Below are 22,888 nucleotides of genomic sequence, written 5' to 3' on the forward strand. Positions count from 1 at the left end.
TGAGCCACAACATCAAATGTTCTGCAAGGAATGTGAGGTTTTCTCTACAGGAGGTGCTTCACCCTGGCCCAGACCTTTTGCGTAGTGGTTTGTGACCCAATGGACAAAAGGCCAAGGTGAATACTCATTGTTATGGTCTGAATGTTTGTGTCTCCCTAAATTCATATGTTGAAGCCCCTACCTCCAATGAGATAGTATTTGCAGGTGGGGACTTTGGGAGGTATTTATGTTCAGATGAAACCGTCAGGGTGGAGTCTCTGTGATGGGATCAGTGTCCTCATAAAAAGAAGGAAAACTGGAGCACTAGAGTGCTCTCTCTCTCTCTCTCTCTCTCACGCAACAAACATCTGTTGTTTCAGCCACTCAGTCTAAGTATTTTGTTGTAGCAAACTGTAGCTGAGGAAGAGACCACCTTCCTTACATTCCTCCAGGACAGGCCTTTGCTGTGGCCTGAGATCTCAGCATGACCCATTGGGTTCATCCATAGCAAGGCAGACAATCATGAGAAAAAAATATATATATGTGAGACCATAAGCTACACAAGGAAATCAGATATACAGAAATGTCCTTACCGAAGTGCTGACACTATGTAGGGATACTAGCTTGATTAGAGAATTTATTGAGCATTCGCTATTGCCAACCACTTTTCATGTATGTTCTCATTCTCACAACTAAATGAGGAAGGCATCATCATCCATCATCATTCAGATTATATGTAAGAATTCATATGTTGAATTCAGTAAGAATATTGAAGCTAAGTGAGGTAATTTGCCCACGATTACATGGCTGTTAAGAGTTGGAACTGGCATTGCACATTGCAATCAGACCTAACTCAAGAATTTGAGTCCTTAAGCCTGAAGCCAGAGTTTGAAAGGTCAGCACTTTAGAACATAAAATCAACTAGACAATCCCTGAAATAAAGAGGCCCACTGGTGATCTGAGAAACACAAAAGACAGAAATGCTAACCAATATATTCTGGAGGCTTACCATCCATCAGGCACATCCTAAGTACTTTTGACATACTAGCTCACCTAATCCTCAGTGCAATCTTTGGAAGGTGGGTGTGTTATCGTCATCATTTCTATTTTATAGATGAGGAAGATAGTACCAAAGAATAGGACTACCAGGTAAAATACAGGATACCTGCTGGGCGCAGTGCCTCACGCCTGTAATTCCAGCACTTTGGGAGGCTGAGTGGGGCAGATCACAAGGTCAGGAGTTCCAGACCAGCCTGAGCAACATGGTGAAACCCCGTCTTTACTAAAAACAAAAAAATTAGCTAGGCATGGTGGTGTGTGCCTGTAATCCCAGCTACTCAAGAAGCTGAGGCAGAAGAATTGCTTGAACCCAGGAGGCGGAAGTTGCAGTGAGTCGAGATTGTGCCACTGTACTCCAGCCTGGGCCACAGAGGGAGATTCCGTCTCAAAAAAAAAAAGGATACCCAGTTAGATTTAAATTTCAGATAGGCAATGAATATTGTTTTAGCATAAATATGTCCCAAATATTGCAGATTCATTGTTTACCTGAAGTTCAAATAGAACTGGGTGCCCTGTATTTTTATTATTTGCTAAATCTGGCCACCCTGCAGAGGGAGGAAGTCTCAGAACTGAAAGAGAATAAAGTTGGGAATGGGAGTCAGGCAATCTGACTTTGGAGTCTGCCATCTTACTGTAAAACCACGCTGCCTCTCAGAAAGAAGTTCAGGTGTCATGGCATCAACCCTAGGCAGAGCAGGTACCCAGCTAATGGTGGAAGCAAGAATTCCAGGGGTGGGCTAGTTAGGGGCAGGCTACCTTCCCAGAGTTGAGCCTGCAACACAACTAGGTATTTTGGGAAGCAGGAGAGGGTAATGAGTTAGAGCTGGGGTCCGCAGAGAGACAGTTCTTGTTTCCTGGTGTGTCTCCACACTTACTAGCTGGTTTTCTTTGGGCAAACTGCAAAACTCCTCAAAGTCCCAGTGTCCTCACCTGGGCTTACAGATACAATTGTACCTCTCTGCTCTTGTGTCAATTCCCCTCATTAGTCTGTGAGCTCCTTGGGGATAGGGACTTATCATACATGTGATTGGGGGTAGGGCCTACCATATATCCAATTACATGCAGCATATAATAAGTGCTCAATAAATGCTTGATTTTTATGAGCTGGCCAACTCTGGAAGGAACTTGGGGGAGAAGGTAGCAGGAATATGGGGGTATAAGGAATCCTCATTTTATGAACTAAGTAGACTGTTTTAACAATTTATGAAAACAGCCCATTTGGTTTTTAAATAAAATGGTTAAGATAAAAGTATAAATTTATTTCTTGCTTTTCAAATCATTTTCTATCATCTCAGGCCCCCATTAGAGAAAACTACGGTAAAATTGACATTCTTGGCACTGATGCTTGAAGGAGATATTATAGAATTTGCTAAAAGGGCATGTTTCCGATGCATTGTGAGGCTCAAGCAGCTGATAAGACTATTCTAGGTCATTATCACACTTCCCTTGGGTCACCACTACTCTGGTGGTCTCTTGCATCCTGACTTTCCTAACGCAGGAGGCTTTCCCATTATAAGCCGTCAGCAAATCATCAGCTGGTCTGTTTCTTTAAAGGAAGATAATACATTTCCTGCCCCACAAGAGACCAGGAACTTCTCTGTAACTTTATCTCCTAAGAAACTTTAGAGGTGCCTATTCCATGTCACTACCTTTGTTTAAAAGCTTGGTGCAAGTGCTAGGCAGAAAATATGTCCCAGAATTCCATTTATAGCTCTTGTTGGATTTGCCTGCCTGGGAAACTGAAGTGAAATATGTTCTTTAAGTGAACTCAGCATTATTTGTCACTCAAAGCGAAAAAGGACATGCCTAAAAGGATGGTTTCAAATCCCTGTGGTCTATTATATGTAACCTGAGCAGTGAATGGCAAGGAATACGCAGTGAGAAAGCAAAAGAGGTCTGGAAATGCACAAAAAAATGAATTTGGATAATTCAATGGCATTGACCTAAAAAAGAAAAATCAAGACTATTTCTTTTTGAAATAATCAGATTATTTTGTCCACAATTGAGTTTGGGTATAACCCCTTTGCACACATTTGTTTTCCATAACTTTGTTACACAAATCCATTAACGTTCATGGCAGAATTTAAAAAAACTAGGACATTCAAATTAAAAATTGATTTCATCCCAAATAGAATATCAGCTCTTCAGACATGATTAAGTTTCGAAGTAAAAATATGTTTTTTTGCTAATGAGGAAAGATCTCCATGTGCACATTTGATAAAGTAGTGTAAAGTTTAATTAGGGAGAAGCAGGTTACATCCAGGTAGAAACACCTTCCTTACGTCAGGATAATATTATTTTTTTCCCCAAGTGAGAATTCATGCTTTGTTCTTAATTTTAGAAGGTGATGGTGATTTTTTTTTTTCCATTGTGCTTCTTTACATTCTCCAAGTTTTCAGCATTGACCATAGGGTGATTTCCCAATTTGAGTAAGATATATTAAAGTAATTTTTGAAATAACCCAGAAGTGTTGAGTCTGAATGTATTTGTCAAAGCATTGAAAAGGAAGTGGATGTTCCATTTGCTTTGGAAACGAGGCCATTCTGGAGCTTGGGGATGTGCTTCCTCCGAAAGAAGGATAGACCATGTCAGCAGCTCTGAAATGGGCTTATCCTTACGGAAATGTAAAATGATAGTCAAGGTCTTGCTTTTCATACCACGAAATGTGAGAGGTAAAATATGCTGCCAAGTAGAGGATTTATCTTCTTCCCTAGCCAAAGGAAGGAAGCTTTTTGAGACATCTAGTGTGTTTGGAAGATGAAGATAAAGGAGAGTACGATTTTGCCCCAATGAAAGGACAGTAGAAATCATGTCCAGGCCTCAGTTTCCATGTTTTGCTTCCCTGGTTCTGAGACCTGTCTGAAGGAAATGTTTGAACATTCAAAGAACCCTTTTGAACCCCCCTTATTTTTTTGAGATGGAGTCTCTCTGTTACCCAGGCAGGAGTGCAGTGGCATGATCTTGGCTCACTGCAACCTCTGACTCCTGGGTTCAAGTGATTCTCCAGTCTCAGCCTCCCGAGTAGCTGGGATTACAGGTGCATGCCACCATGCCCAGCTACCCTTTTGGACTCTTTTGATCATAGATGTCTGAACCTTGCCACATTTGCCTGCACATAGCACATTGTGATGGGATAAACCTCCTAAAAGACCTTGAATCCTTTTTGCCTACTCATGCTTTAAGAGTTATCCACTGCTAAAAAAGGGTTTAGAGAAGGAATGTCACTTTATTCACGTTTCATTATCAGAGGACTATTTTGACTGTGAGTCATTCATTTATTCATTAAACATTTATAATGTTCCTTCTTTTTGTCATAGATTTTGCCAAGTCTTTTCACTTAGATTAATGTTTTAAAATCTCAACTACAGTTTTGTAAAGTAGGACTTTTAGCCCCCATTTGACAAATGAGGAGAATGAAGAGTAGGCAGAATGTCACCTGCCCCAACCAGTAGGTAGTGGAACTAAAAGAAGGCTGGCCATTCTTTTGCCTTCCTGGCTGTTTTCTGTCATTCATTCTGTTGGACATGCTGACTTTTGTACTGCATCTTGGACAAAGTTGTTCCTTGTCTTCAAAGTGTCTGACTAATAATGTAGCATCAGATTTGTTTTTATGGGTTAGAAAGAGGAAAGCACATCTAAAAATTCTTTCTATTATATCGAAATGTCTATAAAAACTAGGCATGTTGATAACCACATTTAGCACAAAAAATGTTCTTAAAATCTTTAGCACAAAAAATGTTCTTAAAATCTGGAAGTCTGAGTTAATTGCTTTAAAAGACACTGCATTTGAGTACCTGATTTTTATTTGCTAAACTCTTAGAAATATGCTGTATCAACATGTTGGAGTAAAACTGAGCATAGAGCAGTTAATAGAGAGAAGGGGCAGGATCTCTTGAACCCCAAACTTTTACCTTTCCAGGGCAAGGAGTCTAATCCAAGCATTTCCTGGGAAGGCTGAAAGGACCTGCCAATCAAAAAAGACATTACAAACACATTTTGAGGCTCTCCATTTTGAACAGGTTTGCTCTAGGCAGCAGGACAGAGCAGAAAGAGGCAGGCTTTTGTGCCAGGCAGCTTTAAACTTGAACTTGCAATATCACTTACCAGTCCAAAGGAAATTGGCAAAAGATAATTTTAAAATCTGATTCCTCATAGGCAAAATGAAGATAAAGATGTCTAACTCAAAGATTTGTTTTAAAAATTACATCAGATAACATAGGCTGAGTACCTCCCTGGTGCCTAATGTCAGCAACACTGAGTAAATAGGAGCGCTTATTAATTTAATTGTTAGTTAAAAATACAAACAAGCAAAAAACCCAAAAGACATTATACATCCAGTATGGGTTCAACTATTTACAAGTTATATGGAAAAAAAAAAAACCCAACACTGAAATATGCCAAAATATTTAAGGTTTCCTATATATGACAAAACACAGGTTGATATATTTTCTTTCTTTATGTCTTTCTAAACTTTACAAGCTGTATGTAATTTGCTCATGTTACTTTTATCAGAAAAAAAAGCAAAGCAAAAGAGAACTAATCTCTCCTTTTATGTGGACCCTAAGGAGACGTTTTCATTACATCTAGGAAGATGGGGAACGAATTGCAAATTCATAAACTAAAGTACCTGATTTTTTCCTGCCAAAAATAGGACATTACGTAATTTCCATAGGTAGCAAGGACTCAGTCACTTTTTGAGTGTCAGTATCTATACTAAGGATAACAGTTCAGTTTCAGCTATCAAATGCCATGCTTGATCGCAAAAGTCTAACTATACCATTGATTCAGACTTTGTTAGTAGTTTTGCTTACAGTAAAATCTGGTCAGAATTAGTTTTTATGTACATGTGTATTTGCATATCTACATAGTTAATTTCACACAGTTTCTTTACCTTGATGTGTCTTAAGTCCACCATTTTAAAGTTTGATATTCCATCCTAAGACAAATTTTTAGAATATTTAATGATTATTTTGGTTGTCAAACAATAAGTACAGTCTTTGAGATATTTTAACAAAATTTCTTCTTCAAGAAAATTGTATTTGGGGGTCATAATATCCCAGCTTTTAACTTCCTTTCTTTAGCAAATATCTTTAAAAATAAAAATGGATATCCTTTCAATTGTCCCTTTTTCTGACTTACAAAGGAATTCTCTTAAAGAGAGATCTCTATCAGCAGTAAAGCAGAATTGATTTACGAAAGCTGACAGGGCAAGAAAGTTTTTCTACATATAGACAGACACGGGAATTTCTACAAAAGGAGGTTAACATTTTCCTTTTTATTTGGCTTCCTTCATCTCAATTTTCTATGAAATGAGACACCAAGAAGGATGTCTCAAAGTTCAAGCATTGTGCCACTTACCTGTACAGTCTGGGCCCCAGTGGCCAGGACAACACCGAGGTTGGAGATACTCCTTCCTACAAATATGGCGGCATCCGGGGAGAAGCAGAGAGTATGTTCTGATCTGAAAGGTGTACCTTGGAGGGTAAAGAGAGGACATTAACCCATGATTAGAGCAATGCAGCTACTCTAGGTGGTAGAACTGCCTTAGCTTTCAGTGTAGGTCTTAATACTTATCTATGGTTAAAAAAATCTAGATGGAACATATTTGGCTTTCTAAGTAGCATAAAACTTAATTATGATTATTTTTAATTGTGAGAAATGGATGAAAAAAATCAGAGAACGGTGAACATGGTGGAGAAATATCTAAATGATATCAGAAGTAAAGTTAGTAGATGAAATAAATATTCAGGCCTAGGTACACGCTAGAGATGTGCCTAAAACTTATCACTGAGTGTCCCAGCAGTCAATGCAGGAAGGGAGAGAGCATGAGTTACACAATGCACAGGATGTGTGGATTTAAAGCAAATCCATTGCTCAGGCTCAGCATATTGATTACAGATACTGTAGATGGAGAAATGCCTGTGGCAGAGACAGTATAATGCAGCAAGGAACATTTGCCACAATATCCTAGCAGGAGATAAAATGATGACTTCCTTAGAAGAGTTTCTAGTGCTGGCTGAGACATAGTTCTGGAATAACAATTCTATGGAGGTTAAACACCATTGTCTATTTAAAGGGATCTCTGCAGGCATGGCTTATTTTAGGATTAGACTTTAGTATCTAGAGACAATCCTTCATAATTGTTTCTTTCCATTTCTTTCAGCTGGGCTGCTGTTAAGAATAATGTGATGATGAGTTCAAGGTTGTCCTCCCAAACCAGCCCTTGAAATGTAGCTGATTAACAGCATAGTCATATACTTTATGGACAGTCAAATTAGGGAAGGAGTTGACTTTTTTTGAATGGTTGAGATTACTGTCAGGGACACCTCTTTACAAAAGTGGGCAGGAGAGTTCAAGGGCAGAACAAAATATCCCTTCAGGAACTAATTTTGAAAGAATACAAGTGGCCAATAGGTATATAAAAAGGTGCTCAACATCACTCAACACCAAGGAAAGGCAAATCAAAACCACAATGAGATACATCCTCACAGCTATTAGGATGGTTATTGCAAAAAGCAAACAAACAAAACGCAACAAGTGTTGGCAAGGGTGTGGAGAAAAGGGAACACTTGTACACAGTTGGTGAGACTGTAAATTGGTATAACTGCTACAGAAAAAGGTATGGAGGTTCTTCAAAAATGAAGAATAAAACTACCATATGATTCATTAATTCTATTTCTGGTTATATATCCAAAAAAATTGAAATTAGGATCTTAAAGAGATTTCTTCACTTTCATGTTCACTGCAGCATTATTCGCAAAAGCCAAGACATGGAAGCAACATAAACATCAATCAATGGATGAATGGACACAGAAAATGTGGCATGTACATACACTGAAATATTATTCAGCCTTTAACAAGAAGAAAATCTGGTAACTTGCAACAACATAGATGAACCTAGAGGATATCATGCTAAGTGAAATAAGCTAGACACAGAAGAACAAATACTATATGATCCCGCTGATAGGAGGAATATAAATAGAATGGAATGGTGGATGTTAAGGGTTGAAAGGATGAGAAAATGGGAAGGTATTGTTCAAAGGGTATAAAACTTTGATTACAAAAAATGAAACCATTCTATAGATTTAGTGCATATAGTAAACAACAATGTAATATATGCTTAAACGTTGCAAAGAGAGGAGATCTTATGTTAAGCGTTCTTATCACAAAAAAGAGGGGGGAGAAAACTTTTGAGAATGATGGATGTGTTTATGACACTGATTGTGGTGTTGGTTTCATGAATTATACTTATGTTCAAATTCATCAGGTTGGGTACATCAAGAATGTCCAGTTTTTTTGTATGTCAGTAATATGTCAATAACATTGTTTTTTAAAAAAACCCAAATAACATAAAACAAAAGAACCAATCTTGAGTTTGTTCCAGCATAGATGAATGACAGATCAAAGTTTTTATATCTAAAACATTTCTGAATGCAAAAATTGTATCCTATGTGCGTGCGTATGTGTGTGTGTGCTTGTGTGTTGGGATATAACCAAGTGTCCACCTTGGCAATGAACAAAACAGTAGCCAGTACCAAAATGTTCTCAGTAAAGTAGCCATTTAATTTTAAATTTCAACTCTAATTATCTTGAATAAAATTCTAATAGAAATTGAAATAGGTTGCCAATGTGTACCTGCTTTGGTAATTGAGAGTTAACTGCTGCGTATGCTTGCTAATTATTTTTTCTTTTTTTCAGAAAGAATCAGATAGGAGCAATCAAGGCGTTGCAAGTCCTGATTATGCAGACATTAATCACATACAATACCAACTCCAATCATCATATTCGAATCCACCCTCCAAAAGGAGGAACAGGTAAAGATTATCCCACCTGATAATACCCACTGCTTGCTAATTCTAGGTTAGTTAATACTGGGAAATTTTCTTTTATTTAAAATGATGATTTTGATTTTAGAATATAGTGTGGTCACATTAAGCAAATGTGAATTTAAAACAGTGTGCTATAGTGTTAAGATGTCATTTCAAGCAAAATAAAAAATAATCCTTCAACCCAGAATTAAAAGCAAACTCATTGAGTACTATCTAATTTCTAACTAAACAGACTGAGTAAAAACAAAATTGCATTTGCAGTTGAACCCCATGGCTGCACCCATTAGCTAGTGAGCATAACCACTTGTCATTCTTTGGCAGTATTAGCCTTGAATTTAGAGTTTTGAATCCCAAGAGGTCTTCAAAAATGCAAAGTTCACATAAAATACAACCATACTGTAATTCATTTCCCCCTCTTCTTTGAGTTCTAATTAGTATCAAGGTCCATAGCTAGTTAAAAAGATGACTATCAGGCTCAAGGCTTTTATCACGTTTGAGACTAGAATTCTTTCCAAATTAAATAAAACCCAGATTTTCAAAATACAGGCAAGATGAAAAGAGAATGTTTATGTGCAATACAAGATAAGTCAATTTTGTATTAAAATGTGAATGAATAACAATATACATTTTATGTTTTTAAATTTTTTTGAGATATAGTTTCACTTTGTTCCCCAGGCTGGAGTGTAGTGACTCCATCTCAGCTCACTGAAACTTCCTCCTCCTGGGTTTAAGTGATTCTTGTGCCTCAACCTCCCAAGTAGCTGAGATTACAGGCAGGTGCCACCTTACCTAGCTAATTTTTGTATTTTTAGTAGAGATGGGGTTTCACCATGTTGGACAGGCTGGTCTCAAACTCCTGATCTCAAGTGATGCTCCTGCCTTAGCCTCCCAAAGTGCTGGGATTACAGATGTGAGCTACTGTGCCCCGCCAACAATATGTATTTTAGACTTAAGTGCATAAATTGTGAGTTACCAAATTTGGGCTTATTGTCCTAAAGCAGGAGAAAAGCCATAGTTTTCTCTTAGCAGTTTTTGAGATAGGTAGTTTCAAGTTGGATTTACAGTTTCAGCACATTTATTTTCTCATGAGTACCTGCAATCTCGGACTCCTACAGTGCCATTGGTAATCTTGGTGTACCCATCTGGGCAATTAACTTCAAGGTTGAGAAAGCAGGCTCGGCACTCAGTCCTAATTGTAAGAAGAGACTTCTGATCACATCTTCTTGTCTGTAAATATAAGAAAAGAACATTAATTCCTATTTTCAGAGTCTTGTAAAACACCTAGCAAGGCCAATAACATCTCCAGTCATCTCAGTGGAATGTCAGGGATGGTGGTAAGGTTGATTGGTAATGACTGGTTTGCTCCTTTAAATCTTATCTGGAAAGAGTATTGGGATCAATAAGCAATGTCTGCCATGGCCGTAGGTGAAAGAAGTGCCAGTGCCTTGGAAGATAGTTACTGTTTCAAAGATATTTGCAATCCTTAGATGACAATCCAACTGAAAAGTAGGCTCCAGGAGAGCAGGGATCTTTCTCTGTTTTGCCCACTGCTGTATCCCAAGCCCTAAAATAGTGTCTGACGCATAGCAGTGCTCAGTGAATACTTGTTGATTAAATGAATGAATTAGGGAAAGCAGAATGTTTAGCAACGTAAGGTGGAGATGTAACTGCTAAACTGAGTGATCCAGACTCAATTTGGCACTGTCTTTAGGATCCCCTGTTGCTGATAATGCTGAGGCCGATCCTGCCCGAGAGATACCTCCCTTTCCTCAACTTTTCTTCATTTCCCCATTAAGCTTAAGATGGAGCAGCTTTGTGCAACAAAGAGAGACTAAACTTGGGGATCAAAAGACCTAAGTTTGGAGTCAAGTTCTATATCTTGCTAAGTGTACAATCTTGAAGGAATTCCTTACCCTTTGCCATCACCTATAAAGGGGAGATATTAAAAACCACTCTTGAGGTTACTGAGACCTTTAAATGATGAAGGTCATTTAAACAGGTGTGGATTTCCTGGTGCATGCCTGAAGTATCACAGGTGGTGAATGCTGACTCCTGTTGACTCTTCACCCACCTTTGTGCCTGTTTTCTCTCCTGACTGGTACGTTCTCTCCCCTTCACTGGGCTCCCTAAACCAAATCCTTCAAGAGAAAGGTGGTTTAACACCACCTCTTTCACAAAACCACATTCAGTTTTCTTCCTTTTCTCAACTTCTGCTCTTCCTGTGGCTGGCCCAGTGGAGCACATTTTGTTGGTCTTTGCTCTCCATTAAAAAAACTCCTTCTTGGGCAGGATCGTGTCTCACGCTTTCATATTATCATCAGCTCATCCACGGGTCTGGCACTAGGTGAGGCATGGTGGAAATGTTACCACTGCTTCCAAGTGCATTGAAATATATAACACCTGCATAAAAAGAAAGTTTACGCCATGCGCGGTGGCTCGCACCTGTAATCTCAGCACTTTGGGAGGCCGAGGCGGAAGGATCACCTGAGGTCGGGAGTTTAAGACCAGTTTTACCAACACGGAGAAACCCCGTGTCTGCTAAAAATACAAAGTTAGCCGGGCGTGGTGGCACATGCCTGTAATCCCAGCTACTTAGGAGGCTGAAGCAAGAGAATCGCTTGAAGCCGTGAGGTGGAGGTTGTGGTGAGCTGAGATCGCGCCATTGCACTCCAGCCTGGGCAACAAGAGTGAAACTCTGTCTTAAAAAAAAAAAAAAGAAAAAGAAACTTTACATCTTCAGAGCAATTATTGGTTATGCATCCTTTCAAAGGCATCATCTTATTTGATCTTCACTGCTCTGAAGATAAGAAGGGCAGGTATCATCATCCTCGTTTCAGCGGGAAGAAAACTGAGGTAAGGGGTGTTGCAGTGATTTGCCCAAGGTCACCCTGTGAGTTTCTGGTCTTGTGATTCCTTGATTAGCCCTCTCTCTTTCCTGCACCTGAGTAGAGTATAGAAAACTGAAATCTCTATTTTTACCAGGAGCTTTCATTTGGTGATCATCATGAACCAAAATAGCACTAGAAGTTTCTTTATTGAGTAATAATAAAAGCTACACTTAGCTATAGTTTGAATTAACCTCCTTTAATTGTCATGACACCTCTACATTTTTTTTAAGCAGGTTTTTCTTTACATGAGGGTTTCACATTTGGATAAGTATGTGGGGTTACATTACTTTGTCTTTTCTTTCTTAGTGGGCTGAATTTAAAACCCTCTCCTTAAGAAACCTCTTAACCTTCAAGTTGCCCTTTTCAAATGAAAAGGCTCATTCTATCTCTTATACAGTATTTACAAACTTGTCTTCTCTGAAAAGTAAATTCAGCTTCTTTAAATCAGTTAAGGTCTGATTTCTGCACGAATGCAAACACTTGGTGATGATGGTGATTAAGAAGATGATGATGGTGATGGTAATTACTACCATTTGTGGAGCACTGTCAGGGGCGAGACTGAACCTTGAGTTAAATAACTTGCTCAGGGTCAAACAGCTGTGGAGGATCATGACTGCTTCTTAGACCTATTTGTTAAACAGAAAAATGAGATCCACAGTTCAAACTCACCCCTACCTAATTTCAAAACTGGAGCACTGAGCCATTAGGCCATCTTCCCATATTTTCATGAAAACATTATCAGAGCATGCATGCAGCAACTGGAATAAAAATTGGTGTTGAGAAAATTTTGCCTGGCACAGGTACAGAATCATGTTTAGGATTCATTCTTGATGGATCAGAAATCAATGCTGTCTCACTGACAGCTGGCCTCACTCTGAGACAACACCTTGGTAAGCTTGCTTGAGGATTCGGAGTGCTGATGTACTTCATGGAGTCTACTGGCAAGACCTCCCTGGGGACTTTTACTACAACTCTATGGAAGGCAGAAGAGATGAAAGTGTGAAGGCCTGATGATTTATAAAATATTTCTGATCCTTGTGTTCCTTAGTGAGATATCCACCCTGGAATTCCCCAGAGCATCTCTCCACAGCCATAGTTATTTTCTACAGGCAGAAAGATGGGATGGTAGATATTCACAATAATGAGACTATTAGAACAAATAAAAAACAGGATGCCAATGTCTGCACTGGAAAAAAGAACGTTGGCACTAAAATTAGAGATCCCAACAATGGCGGTTTAGCGCAGGAAGAGCAGCGAGTGGGTTAGCACACCTTCAGAAGGATGGTGCCTCACAGTTAGGACCTTAGTCTCTACAAGTGTTCTCTGTATTTTACAAAGTCCAGATTGTAACCCTTACCTATGACAATAGAGGAAAACAACAAGCTTTGGAACACATCATAGCAATTAACAAATGAGAAGAATATGAAAGTCTCTTCTTACCTGCCCTGCGGTTTCAGCTGAGAAGCAGAAAGTTTGTACAACCAATCCAAGACAAAAAATTACTAAATATTGTAGCATGATGAGGAAATATTTGCTCCTTTTCCGTGCCACGCACCTGTCAGGCTGACTTAGTTATTTTAACTTAGTTTTGTAACTCCCAGTGAATTCTTTCTCATTTCAGTGTTCACTTTTAAATCCTTTCCTTTCCTTTTTGCTAGATCGAACCAGGAGATAGGTGAGACCCGCCTCTAGAAAGGAAAAATGGCAAATCCAGGAGTCTTGGTGAAACTGGCCACAGTAAATGGTCTATATATCCTGGCTGACTGACAGGATATCCTGCAGGGGCTGAGGCAGAGGCTTGGGCCGGGATTTGTGCCTGTGAAGCTCCCAGAACAGTCCTGCCTCTCCTCTACTCTGCCCCCACCTCTAGTCCTGCCTACTGCTGCCCTGCGGCCCTGCCAGCGTTTCCACAACCACGCCATGGAATACTGCAGGCCTTTCAGTCCCAATGCAAAGGTCCAAGCTTGCTGTTGGACAGGGTTTGGGGAGTGCCATAAGTGGGCACAGTCCCAGGTGTGGAATGAATGTTGCAGAAGCCTTGCAAGAGGTGGTGGCTTCACCCTGGGTAAACTCTACTGGGAAAAAAAAAAAAAGTCTCCTTGCAGATGCTGACGGGTGGTTTGACTCATTCTTTCTTCTTTTCCATGCTACTTCAGTAACAAGTGACTGAGCCTATAGGTTTAATCTCATCTAAGTTCCAGATCTAATGCCACCCCTTCCAGGAAGCCTTCCTATCCTACCCCTCCACAGGACCGTGAAGATGCTCCCAGAATTTTGCACATAATTCCATGAAAACCTAGTCACAACTGTCTGTCTTCCATACCCAACTATGATTGCCTTGAGGACAGAAGAATATAGCCTTCATCTTCTCTGTACCCCTTGATGCCTAGAGCAGAGACCTGCACTTAAAAATAATAAAAATGGTTAATAATAATAGCCATCACTTTTTGAAAACTTACTGCAGGCTAGTCACTATTCTAGACCCCTCTATGTATTTCATTGTTTAATTCTCATGGTACTTGGTGAAATAGGATTATTCTCCTCATTTTACAGAGGAGGAAACTGAGGCATAGAGGTTAAGGAATTTATCTAAGGCCACACAGCCAATGGGTGGTAAATCTAGTATTCAAATTGTGTGGTTCCAGAGCAGTACTGTCATCCACTGCCCTCTGCTGCTGAAACAATCAATATTTAATGAATAAATAAATAATAGATGGTGTTTCCAGTCCTATTGGAAACCATGATGGAAAAGTGTCAGATCCAGCACCAGGAAGGGTAAAGTCTGGACTTATCAATAAACCGGGCACGTCTCATGACACTAAATTAAATGGGGAGGTTCATGCACTTACAGATACTAATTTTGGTTAACTGATCCTTTTTTTCCTCTACAAAGTTTCTCTCTCTCTCTCCTCAACTGCTTTCAACTTTTGAAACAGCAATTTATAATGACCAATAATCTAGGAAACTTTTCCAACATAGGCCCCTCAGAGGCCAGCCCAGAAACCTGGGTAAGCTAACCTCATGTTTAGCTCTACTCGAGAATAACCCAATCAGAATGCCGGGAGTGGGGCACTGGAGAATTTTCCAGAGCTTCCTGGGTGATTTCATTTGCCTTGGATCATTGCTTGGGGAGAAATGGATTACAACTGTGTGAAACCAGTAAGATTTTGATGTTTATCCATTACAGCAGCTGTGTTATCCTAAAAAATACACCTGGGACATAAATTGGATGCTTCTTTCTGATTCTTTTCTTTATAAAGGATGTAGATAAAAATCTGGGGCTTGGAACAGGCGAGATTCCAGGTGAAATAATAAAATGAGCCCATACTAGCATTTCCTAAATAGTGTTTTACTAAATACAATTTAGTTCGGGGAAATGCTGTAGGGGTAGTGGGGAAGAGTTCTCTCACCAGATACTTTGGGAAACCCTGTCTCTGATAACCTTTTCTCATGGATTGGCCATGCTTGTTATTCCATTGAAAGTTCTGAGAAGTCTTTTAAAACAATATAACCAAATGAAACAAAAAACAGTTCAATTTTGCTCAAAGCAGCATTTCCCAAACTGTTGAGACTAAGGAATGCTTTCTCTTTTTGCAAATTCATATTAGCAACCTCCAGATTCTGTGTTTTATCCATGTCTCTAAGGGAAATAACACGTTAGGCTTTAGCAGGTAAATTATTTCATTTTTCAATTGCTAGAAGTAGAGGTTAGCCTGCCAGTGGCCACAGAGACCTATGCATAGAGTTTATGAAATAGTTGCATTAAAAAATGCCTATAATGCACATGGCATTTTTTAGAAATTGTTTGAATAGGTGTGTTAATTAATTTTGTTTCTGTTAGGCTCTTTTGATTGCTATAAACAGGGATTCTTCAAGTTATTTCAAATCCTTATTCCTGCTCCCTAAAATGTGCCTGCAATTAACAAGTAAAGTGCTTAGAATGGTACCTAGCACACAGTGGGTATTCAGTCACCCTTGACTATTACTATATAGTTAAAATATGCAAATGTAACAGACAGTAGCTACACAGAGCTCTACCCTGAGCCCACTGTAGCTCTAAAGTAGGTCGGATTTCCCCTGTTCTGGGTCGTCTCAGTTTTGCTGATTCAAATGTCCCGTGTTGGGTGAAATGTCACTTTCTTTACTATGGCCCATATTCTTTTTGCAGATTGTTTAATTTCTGTCTCATTTCAAGTGGTTTTTAATCAACAATATTCCACGGGCAGTGTGCTCCCTCCAGTTTCCTCCCTGTGCCGCGGACAGTCACGTAAGACTGGGTGCCGCTGTCCTCTCCCCAGGACTGCTGTTTGCTCTCTCACTGCCTGTTCTTTGCCCCTTCCTTGATCAGCACTCACCTCCTTTGCCCCTGTGATCTGTCCTCAGTGGTGACAATGTGAGAGGATATAATTCCCTCTTGGGTGAGAGGAGGAATTTTCTGATTGGACTCTGAAGAGACTTTGCCCATGTTGGAAAAGGAAAAAATGGGGAAAGGTTGGAAAATTCCTGGGTAACAATGTAGAATATCCTCATGGCTGTGGGATTCTGTTAGTTGTTAGTGTTTCCCTGATCCTTTCTCTATGTCATGCTTGTCACTGAGTTTTTAGTCCTTGGTCACTTTGGGTAATAACATGGGTCATGTGTGCTTTGAGAAGGATTCAAGAAAAGGGAGTCATCACCTTCATCATCATCATCATCATCATCATCACCATCACATCATGGCAGACTAACACGTAGCTTTCATCATGTGCCCAGCACTCTTCTGATCTTTAACTCATAACTCATTTAACCTTTTACATAAATTTCATTGAATCTTCATGTTTATTTAATAAATTTAAATTTTAAGACATTAAATATTCACCATAAGCCTAATGCATAAGTATGCCTATTATTTATATTTTGCAGATGAGAAGACTGAGGCAGAGAAAAGATGAATAACTAATTACATAAGTAATTATGTAATTTCTAATTACTATTATTCCCATTTTTCAGGTGAGAAGACTGAGACAGAAAGACCATGAGTAATCGTCCAAGGTCACAAAGCTACGAAGTGGTAGGTACGGACTTGAATCCAGGCAATGTGGATCCAGAGGCTGATGCTGAGGCATCCACTTGACTTGCTTTGGTCTTTCATGAACCTTGAACAAGCTCTTCCTGAACCCTGTGCAATGGCCAACAGGTTAGAGTTTATTCTTATGAAGTAGAACAAGCTTCACTGTTTGCATCTTATCTTTTACTTGCAGGAGAAAAAAAGATTAGAAATTGGGAAACTGAGGTCAATTTTCTGGTTAAAATTTTTTTTTAAAAAAAGTTCTTTTGGCAGCTTTTGCCAAACGGAAGAAGAAAAAGATCTCAGAACAGCAACTAGGTACAACTTTGCTTAAGGCAGTATTTCCCAAACTTTTGAGACTAAGGAATGCTTTCTCTTTTTGCAAATTCATATTGGCAACCTCCAGATTCTGTGTTCTATCAGTGTCTCTAAAGGAAATACCACATTAGACTTTAACAGGTAGGCTATTTCATTTTTCAGTTGCTAGAAGTAGAGGTTAGCCTGCGAGTGGCCACAGGGACCTATGCTTTCTGTGAGACTGATGATCTTTCTTGAATATCTATCTAGATAATTGAAAAAGTTGCTTCACATAGTTTCAACAGATCCAACAACTCCTAGGTTTTTTTTTTTTTCCAACAGAAAATGGTGCTTTGGGAAGTGACAGTTGTAGAAAAGAAATAACAATAGTAAGTCCCTAAAAACTTTCAGTAGGAGAAATTAGTGAGAACGATTTGGAAATGGCTCCATGGACCCCCCCATGACTAATGTGGCCCTTGATAAAACTGACTGTGGCCAAGGTGGAGCAAACGGATCTAACAAAACAACCTTCCAAATTCTCAGTTTATGATTTCAAGTAGTTAAAAACACAGTCTCCCAATGGGAGAGAGAGATGTTCTGCCGTGGCCTGTGGATTTCTCACTTAGTAGGCACTTTTAACGAAATCCAGTTTTATTCTACAAATAGCTTGGTGTTAGATTCAGCTGAGCATTCCTTTTGTCTACTCATTGGGCAGAATTCTTGGCACCTGAAAAAGAGATCAAAACACTTTTTATCTCTCTTTTACATCTTGTTGTAACATTCAACCAATCCAATGGCTATTTATATTTCAAATATTGAAATTTTTAAAAAGGAATTCTCTTCCTCCTCCTCTTCTTTCTTTGATATCTTTTTTATACTGATCATCTGAGCAATATTGCAATTATTTTTTCTTTGTCCTTTCTCCTTCCTGGTTTGGGTAGGAATAGAGATATTTTTCTAGATCGAAGGACTTAATGAGCTAAACTGAAAGTAGTCTATAGTTTTCTCTCATGTTTTGAAATAACCCCTGTTTAAAAGAAGTTTCAAGTGAAAATCTAGAGTAATATATTATTTGGCTTGATTTGTAAAGGTAGCTATGCTAAATACCATCTTTACTTTGATTGTATAGACATAGGTCATGTCTAATGGGATGACTTTTTTCTTGGTTGTCATCACACTGTAAGTTTTACTTGTCTGCTTATTTACTCAAAAACATTTATAGAATGCCATTCATTATGTTGTATTCTGAGGGCATAGAGATAGCTAAGCCTTGCACATTATAACTTCCAGCATACTTTCATACTTATTATAATATTGAACCTAAATACTATTACACCTTTGTGAAATAGACTGAGAAAGGGGTATTATCTTAATCTGGCAGATGTAAAAATTGAGGCATAGAGAAATTGAGCAGTTTATTCTGCATCGGTAAGTGAGTATGTGGTCGAACTAGTAATAGACGACGAGTAATCTTACTCTAGTCATCTGGTCTGTCTGCTATGGCAGCACCATTCTGATACTTGATACCTAAGCTAAGGAATGGATTATCTGTGGTTCATTGTGTTTGGTCGTTAAAACCCTTACCTGAGCTGGGTGCTTTTTGTTGTCGCACTGAGACATGGCCATGGCCACAGAAGCTTTGAAGAGTGAATATAAAGGCCATAGCTGAGATTCACACAACCACAGGGATACTTGGACCACAAACAAATTCTCAAAGTTTCATTATATGGATTTGTCATTTCTGGCGTAGCATAACATGGACACATTGGATCACTCAAGGCTTCTTGTTCTATGTAAAAGACTTGGCTGTGCTCCAGAAACTGGGATGACACCAGGTCTACAGAGCAGATGCTGACGCTCACACCTGCCAGCCACGTCTCTGCCTTAGTGACTTGCCAACATCTGGAATGCTGTTCCCCTAAATAGCCTTTATTTTCTTCCAGCCCTTATTCAAACCCATCCTCTCAAAGACACCTGTCCAGACTATGCTGCTGAAAGCCCCAACATGCACCCCTCCCTGCTCATGGCTCCAGCTTCCCAGTATCCTGATCTTTTTTTTCCCCCTTGGCACATTTCACTCTCTAAGTGACCATACAATTCATTTGTGTTTTATGTTTATTTTTTGTTGTCTGTCTCCCCAATTAGAATATATGCTCATTAAGGGCAGGGATTTTTGTCTGTTAAGTTAACTGATATATCCAGATACCTGGAAGACTGCTGGAGATACAGTAGGCACTCACTACAAACGATTCAAAGAATAATTTGTGGAAGTGAAAATGTCCCAGCTGTATAAATAAGCAGATTACATAATTCTGGTAAAATACCACCAACCTCAAAAAAGCATTTATCAAAACATATGCTGCTTTTTTCTTTCAATTCACCAAGCCACTTATAAAATCAGTTTTTTCTGCTTCTGCCATTCAGTCCTCTATAGCATCTTCTAAATGCACCATTCTAAAATCTCCTTGTTTCTTAGTGAAGTTTTTTTTTTATGTCTTATTCTATTGGGTTATTATTTTGATATCTGGGAACTCAAATTCTTTTAACTTGTGTTCAGCATTATTTTACATCTTAGAAATGAAATTATTTTTACCCATAAAGTCCCTCTTACCTTTCCATACATAGTGCGTATTGGTTCAGAAAAGAGTTAGTCTAATACACACAATGGGTCTGGCTCCAATTCTGCCTTAAACTATTGACCCTGACCTTGAGCAAGCCCCTTAGCTTATATGATAAAACAAGTGAGTTGGACAACATAAACTTCACTCTGCCCTTTCATATTTGCAGGATTGTAAAATACTCTTTTCATCCTTCCCACACTAAGGGGATTTCTCCCCCTCCGAATTTCTGTAAGCTTTGAGCATTTGATGGTTGGTTTGAATTCTGGGTACATTGTTGAGGAATATAGCGGTTATTTTCTCCCCTAGGAAATCAGAAATTGCTTCAACCTCCCCCGCCCTGAATTACTTTCTCAAAAAACACATAGAAACATTCTAGGATTCTGAGACAGAAATCAAGATAAGATTTATTGTTATGGTGGTATTTTGCCCAAAGCATTTCATCAGCCTGTAGAGACACATATCAGGTGGAACCACATGAAATAGTTACTCTCTTAGATAAAATGTGGACTAATCCTGGCAACTTCATATGGTTTACCCTAACATATACCTGTTTAGCACTGTTCATGATTAGAAAAATATTCTAAAGTTTTAGAACATTTTTAGAAAATATTCTAAAGTTTTCATCTTCATAGAGAGGCACTCTTTCAGTCCACTGCCATTTCTCAGGGACTGAGTTTTTTTAGGAGGGTTATTATTGTGAGAATCAGACACCAGGGCTCAAGAGACTGTCAGTTTCAGTTGAAATGTTTCTGTCTCTAGGTAGGATGTCGATGCGGCCAAGGTGCTGCCTCTCTGTAATGCTTCCCATCCTGCAGAGAGGGCCAGATGAGCCAATGAATATATGTCCATGCCTTCGCCTGGCCCTGGCACCCTTTCTAGTTCCTTTGCTTCATGTTTTGAGAGGATAAATAAATGCACCCAGTTGTTAGTAGGAACTGACAGGGCAATAGGGTTTCCTGCACACTCATCAGATACTGGTCTTTTCAAGAGTCAGCCTTCCAAGCAGGGGATGTGTCCAAACACGTGTCTCCCTGCCCTCATGGCCCTTTCCTTTTCCTTTGTTAGTTGAAATCTTTCCACACAGCAAACTTTGATTTTTGTTTTTCCTTTTTGTGGAGACCAGTCAGCAGGTCCCACTGTAAGCAAAATTGTAAAGTAGGCAAAGTTTTTCCTCAGCTCCCCACTTGACTTCCCTTTCAGCAACTTCCTCCCCCATTCATTCAGTTGTTCAGTCAATCAACATGCACTGGGAGCTCACCAAACCCAGGACACTTTTCTGCTTAGGATGTTATTTCATGGTAGGCAGAGATTAATGATTTGGTATTTACATAGTCAGAGTGAACATTTATCCATCCAATTGCCCAGAAGTGATCTCTTTTTCTCACCACCGATATCAAAAATTCCTACTGATTTTACCTTTAATAGGTAGAACCCTATCATGAATCCAACCACTTCTCTACATCTCCGCCACTCCCTCCTTGGTTTAAGTCATCATCTGTTGCTTACGTTATTGTGGTAACATCCTACTTAACATGCCTGCTTCTACTTTGCCTCCTAAAATTCATTTTACAAACAGTCATCAGAATTATCTTAGAAGATATATGTAAGACCAAGTGTTCCCTGCTTAAAACTCTTCTATGGTTTGGAATCAAGCACCAACCCCTTGTCTGTGGTTTTGTGCCTTATCTAATCTGAATCTTCTCTCTGGCTTCATCCTGAAACAGTTTATAAGCTACTCTGCTAGACCCACCCTGCCTTTATTCCGTGTCTCTAACATGCGGAGTTAATTCTCATCTTGGGTATCTTCACTAGCTCTTGGCTGTGCCTGGAATGCTCTTCCTTCTGATTGTTGCACGGTTGAGTCTTCCTTCCTTGCCATCAGTTCTCACTTAAGTGTCACCTCATGGACAAGTGACCCCTGATTACTCCAGCTGATGTGGTCATTCAGCTGCCGCATTGCATCCTTCCATTTTACTTCTTCTCATAGTACATATTCCACGTGACAGAACGTAATGGTATCTTCTTACTGTTGATATCCCCCATAGAAGCGTAAGGTCCATGAGAGCAACTTTCCACGGCATTTCTCCAGTGCCCAGAATGGTGCCTGCTCCGCAGCAGGCAATCAACACCTTGTTGTTGGTTGAATTTACAAGTATTTGTCATGAGCTCTTCACCTTCCACCTATCGTATTATTTAATCTTCTCAGATTTCCTATGGGGAACCCACTGCTAAAAAAAACCAAAAACCAAAAAACAAAACAGACAAATTTAACTGTTTAATTGATTCATGACTTGGGCAGTCTCCCAAATCATAGTAGGTTCAGATAGCTTTCACGCTGCTGCATGATCAAAAAACATTTATGGACAGAAAAAGGAAAGTTAGGTACAGAAAATGGAAGCGAGGCACAGAAACAGCCAAAGTGGTTACAGCCGGGCATTTGTCTTATATAAACATGGTTTAAACAGGTGGCTGGCTTTGATTAGTTAAAACTTGGTGATTGGCACAAGAGTAGATTACACATCTAGTCAGGTTATAGTTCACTCTGTACGAAGAAACCTTTAGGCCAAATTAAAAATATGTAAGGAGGCCACTTTAGGCTCCACTTAACTTACCAATACTGTTACTCTATTTGTTTTACAAGTCAGAAAACTGAGGTCAGTAGAGATCTCTAAGCAGGCTGGCTACATAACTTGGACCCAGTGCAAAACAAAAAGGCAGGGCCCCTTGGAAAAAAAAGTATTAAGCATTTCAAGGCAGAGACAGAAGGGCTGGATAAGGGAGTTTTGGAGAGGTAGAAAATGTGTATTAGATAGGGCGGTCAGGGCAATCTTCATGGAAGGTGAAATGTGAGGGAGAATTAAAGGAGGTGAGGAAGTTTGCTATGTGGATATCTTGGAGGAGAACATTCTGGGTAGAGGGAACAGAAAGAGGAAAGCCCTTAGGTGGAAGTGGTAATGGGAAATGGAGGGTAAGGGGCCTTGGTGAGGATTCTGGGAAACATTGTATGGTTTTGAGTACAGGGAAGTCATGATCTGGCTTTGATTAGGAAACTATCATTCCAACTGCTGTATTGAGAATAGACCATGGAGGAGAAAGTGGAAGAGCTTCTCAACAGGTTACTACAATGAACCAGGTGCAAGACGATGGTGGGAGCAGGGGAGATGGCGA

The 22,888-nt window shown here is 39.4% G+C and overlaps 1 protein-coding gene, 1 long non-coding RNA gene and 1 other non-coding gene across 5 annotated transcripts in view; 1 reads left to right on the forward strand and 2 right to left on the reverse strand.

Annotated features, from left to right (window-relative positions):
• Positions 1 to 13,483, reverse strand: part of STAB2 (stabilin 2) — a 176,320-nt gene extending 162,837 nt beyond the window's left edge. For all 3 annotated transcript variants that reach the window (XR_010343837.1, XM_064379911.1, XM_064379910.1), the window contains exons 1-3: positions 13,196 to 13,483; positions 9,961 to 10,094; positions 6,397 to 6,512 (exon numbers count right to left, since the gene is read on the reverse strand). Coding sequence is in view for 2 of the 3 variants with exons in the window: in XM_064379911.1 (XP_064235981.1) it covers positions 6,397 to 6,512; positions 9,961 to 10,094; positions 13,196 to 13,273 (328 nt within the window). In the remaining variant the exon portion in view is untranslated. The remainder of the gene's footprint in view (positions 1 to 6,396; positions 6,513 to 9,960; positions 10,095 to 13,195) is intronic.
• LOC135276322 (U8 small nucleolar RNA) lies at positions 8,742 to 8,875 on the reverse strand. Its single transcript, XR_010343887.1, has one exon. It is a non-coding gene; the product is annotated as a U8 small nucleolar RNA (small nucleolar RNA).
• Positions 8,742 to 22,888, forward strand: part of LOC135276263 (uncharacterized) — a 70,775-nt gene continuing 56,628 nt past the window's right edge. Inside the window, exons 1-3 of the long non-coding RNA XR_010343838.1 lie at positions 8,742 to 8,852; positions 11,638 to 11,720; positions 16,745 to 16,805. This is a non-coding gene — a long non-coding RNA (uncharacterized LOC135276263). The remainder of the gene's footprint in view (positions 8,853 to 11,637; positions 11,721 to 16,744; positions 16,806 to 22,888) is intronic.

This window comes from Aotus nancymaae, unplaced genomic scaffold (assembly GCF_030222135.1).
Source record: "Aotus nancymaae isolate 86718 unplaced genomic scaffold, 86718_ANA_hifiasm-v0.15.2.pri h1tg000021l, whole genome shotgun sequence".
In the NCBI taxonomy this organism is placed as follows: domain Eukaryota; kingdom Metazoa; phylum Chordata; class Mammalia; order Primates; family Aotidae; genus Aotus; species Aotus nancymaae.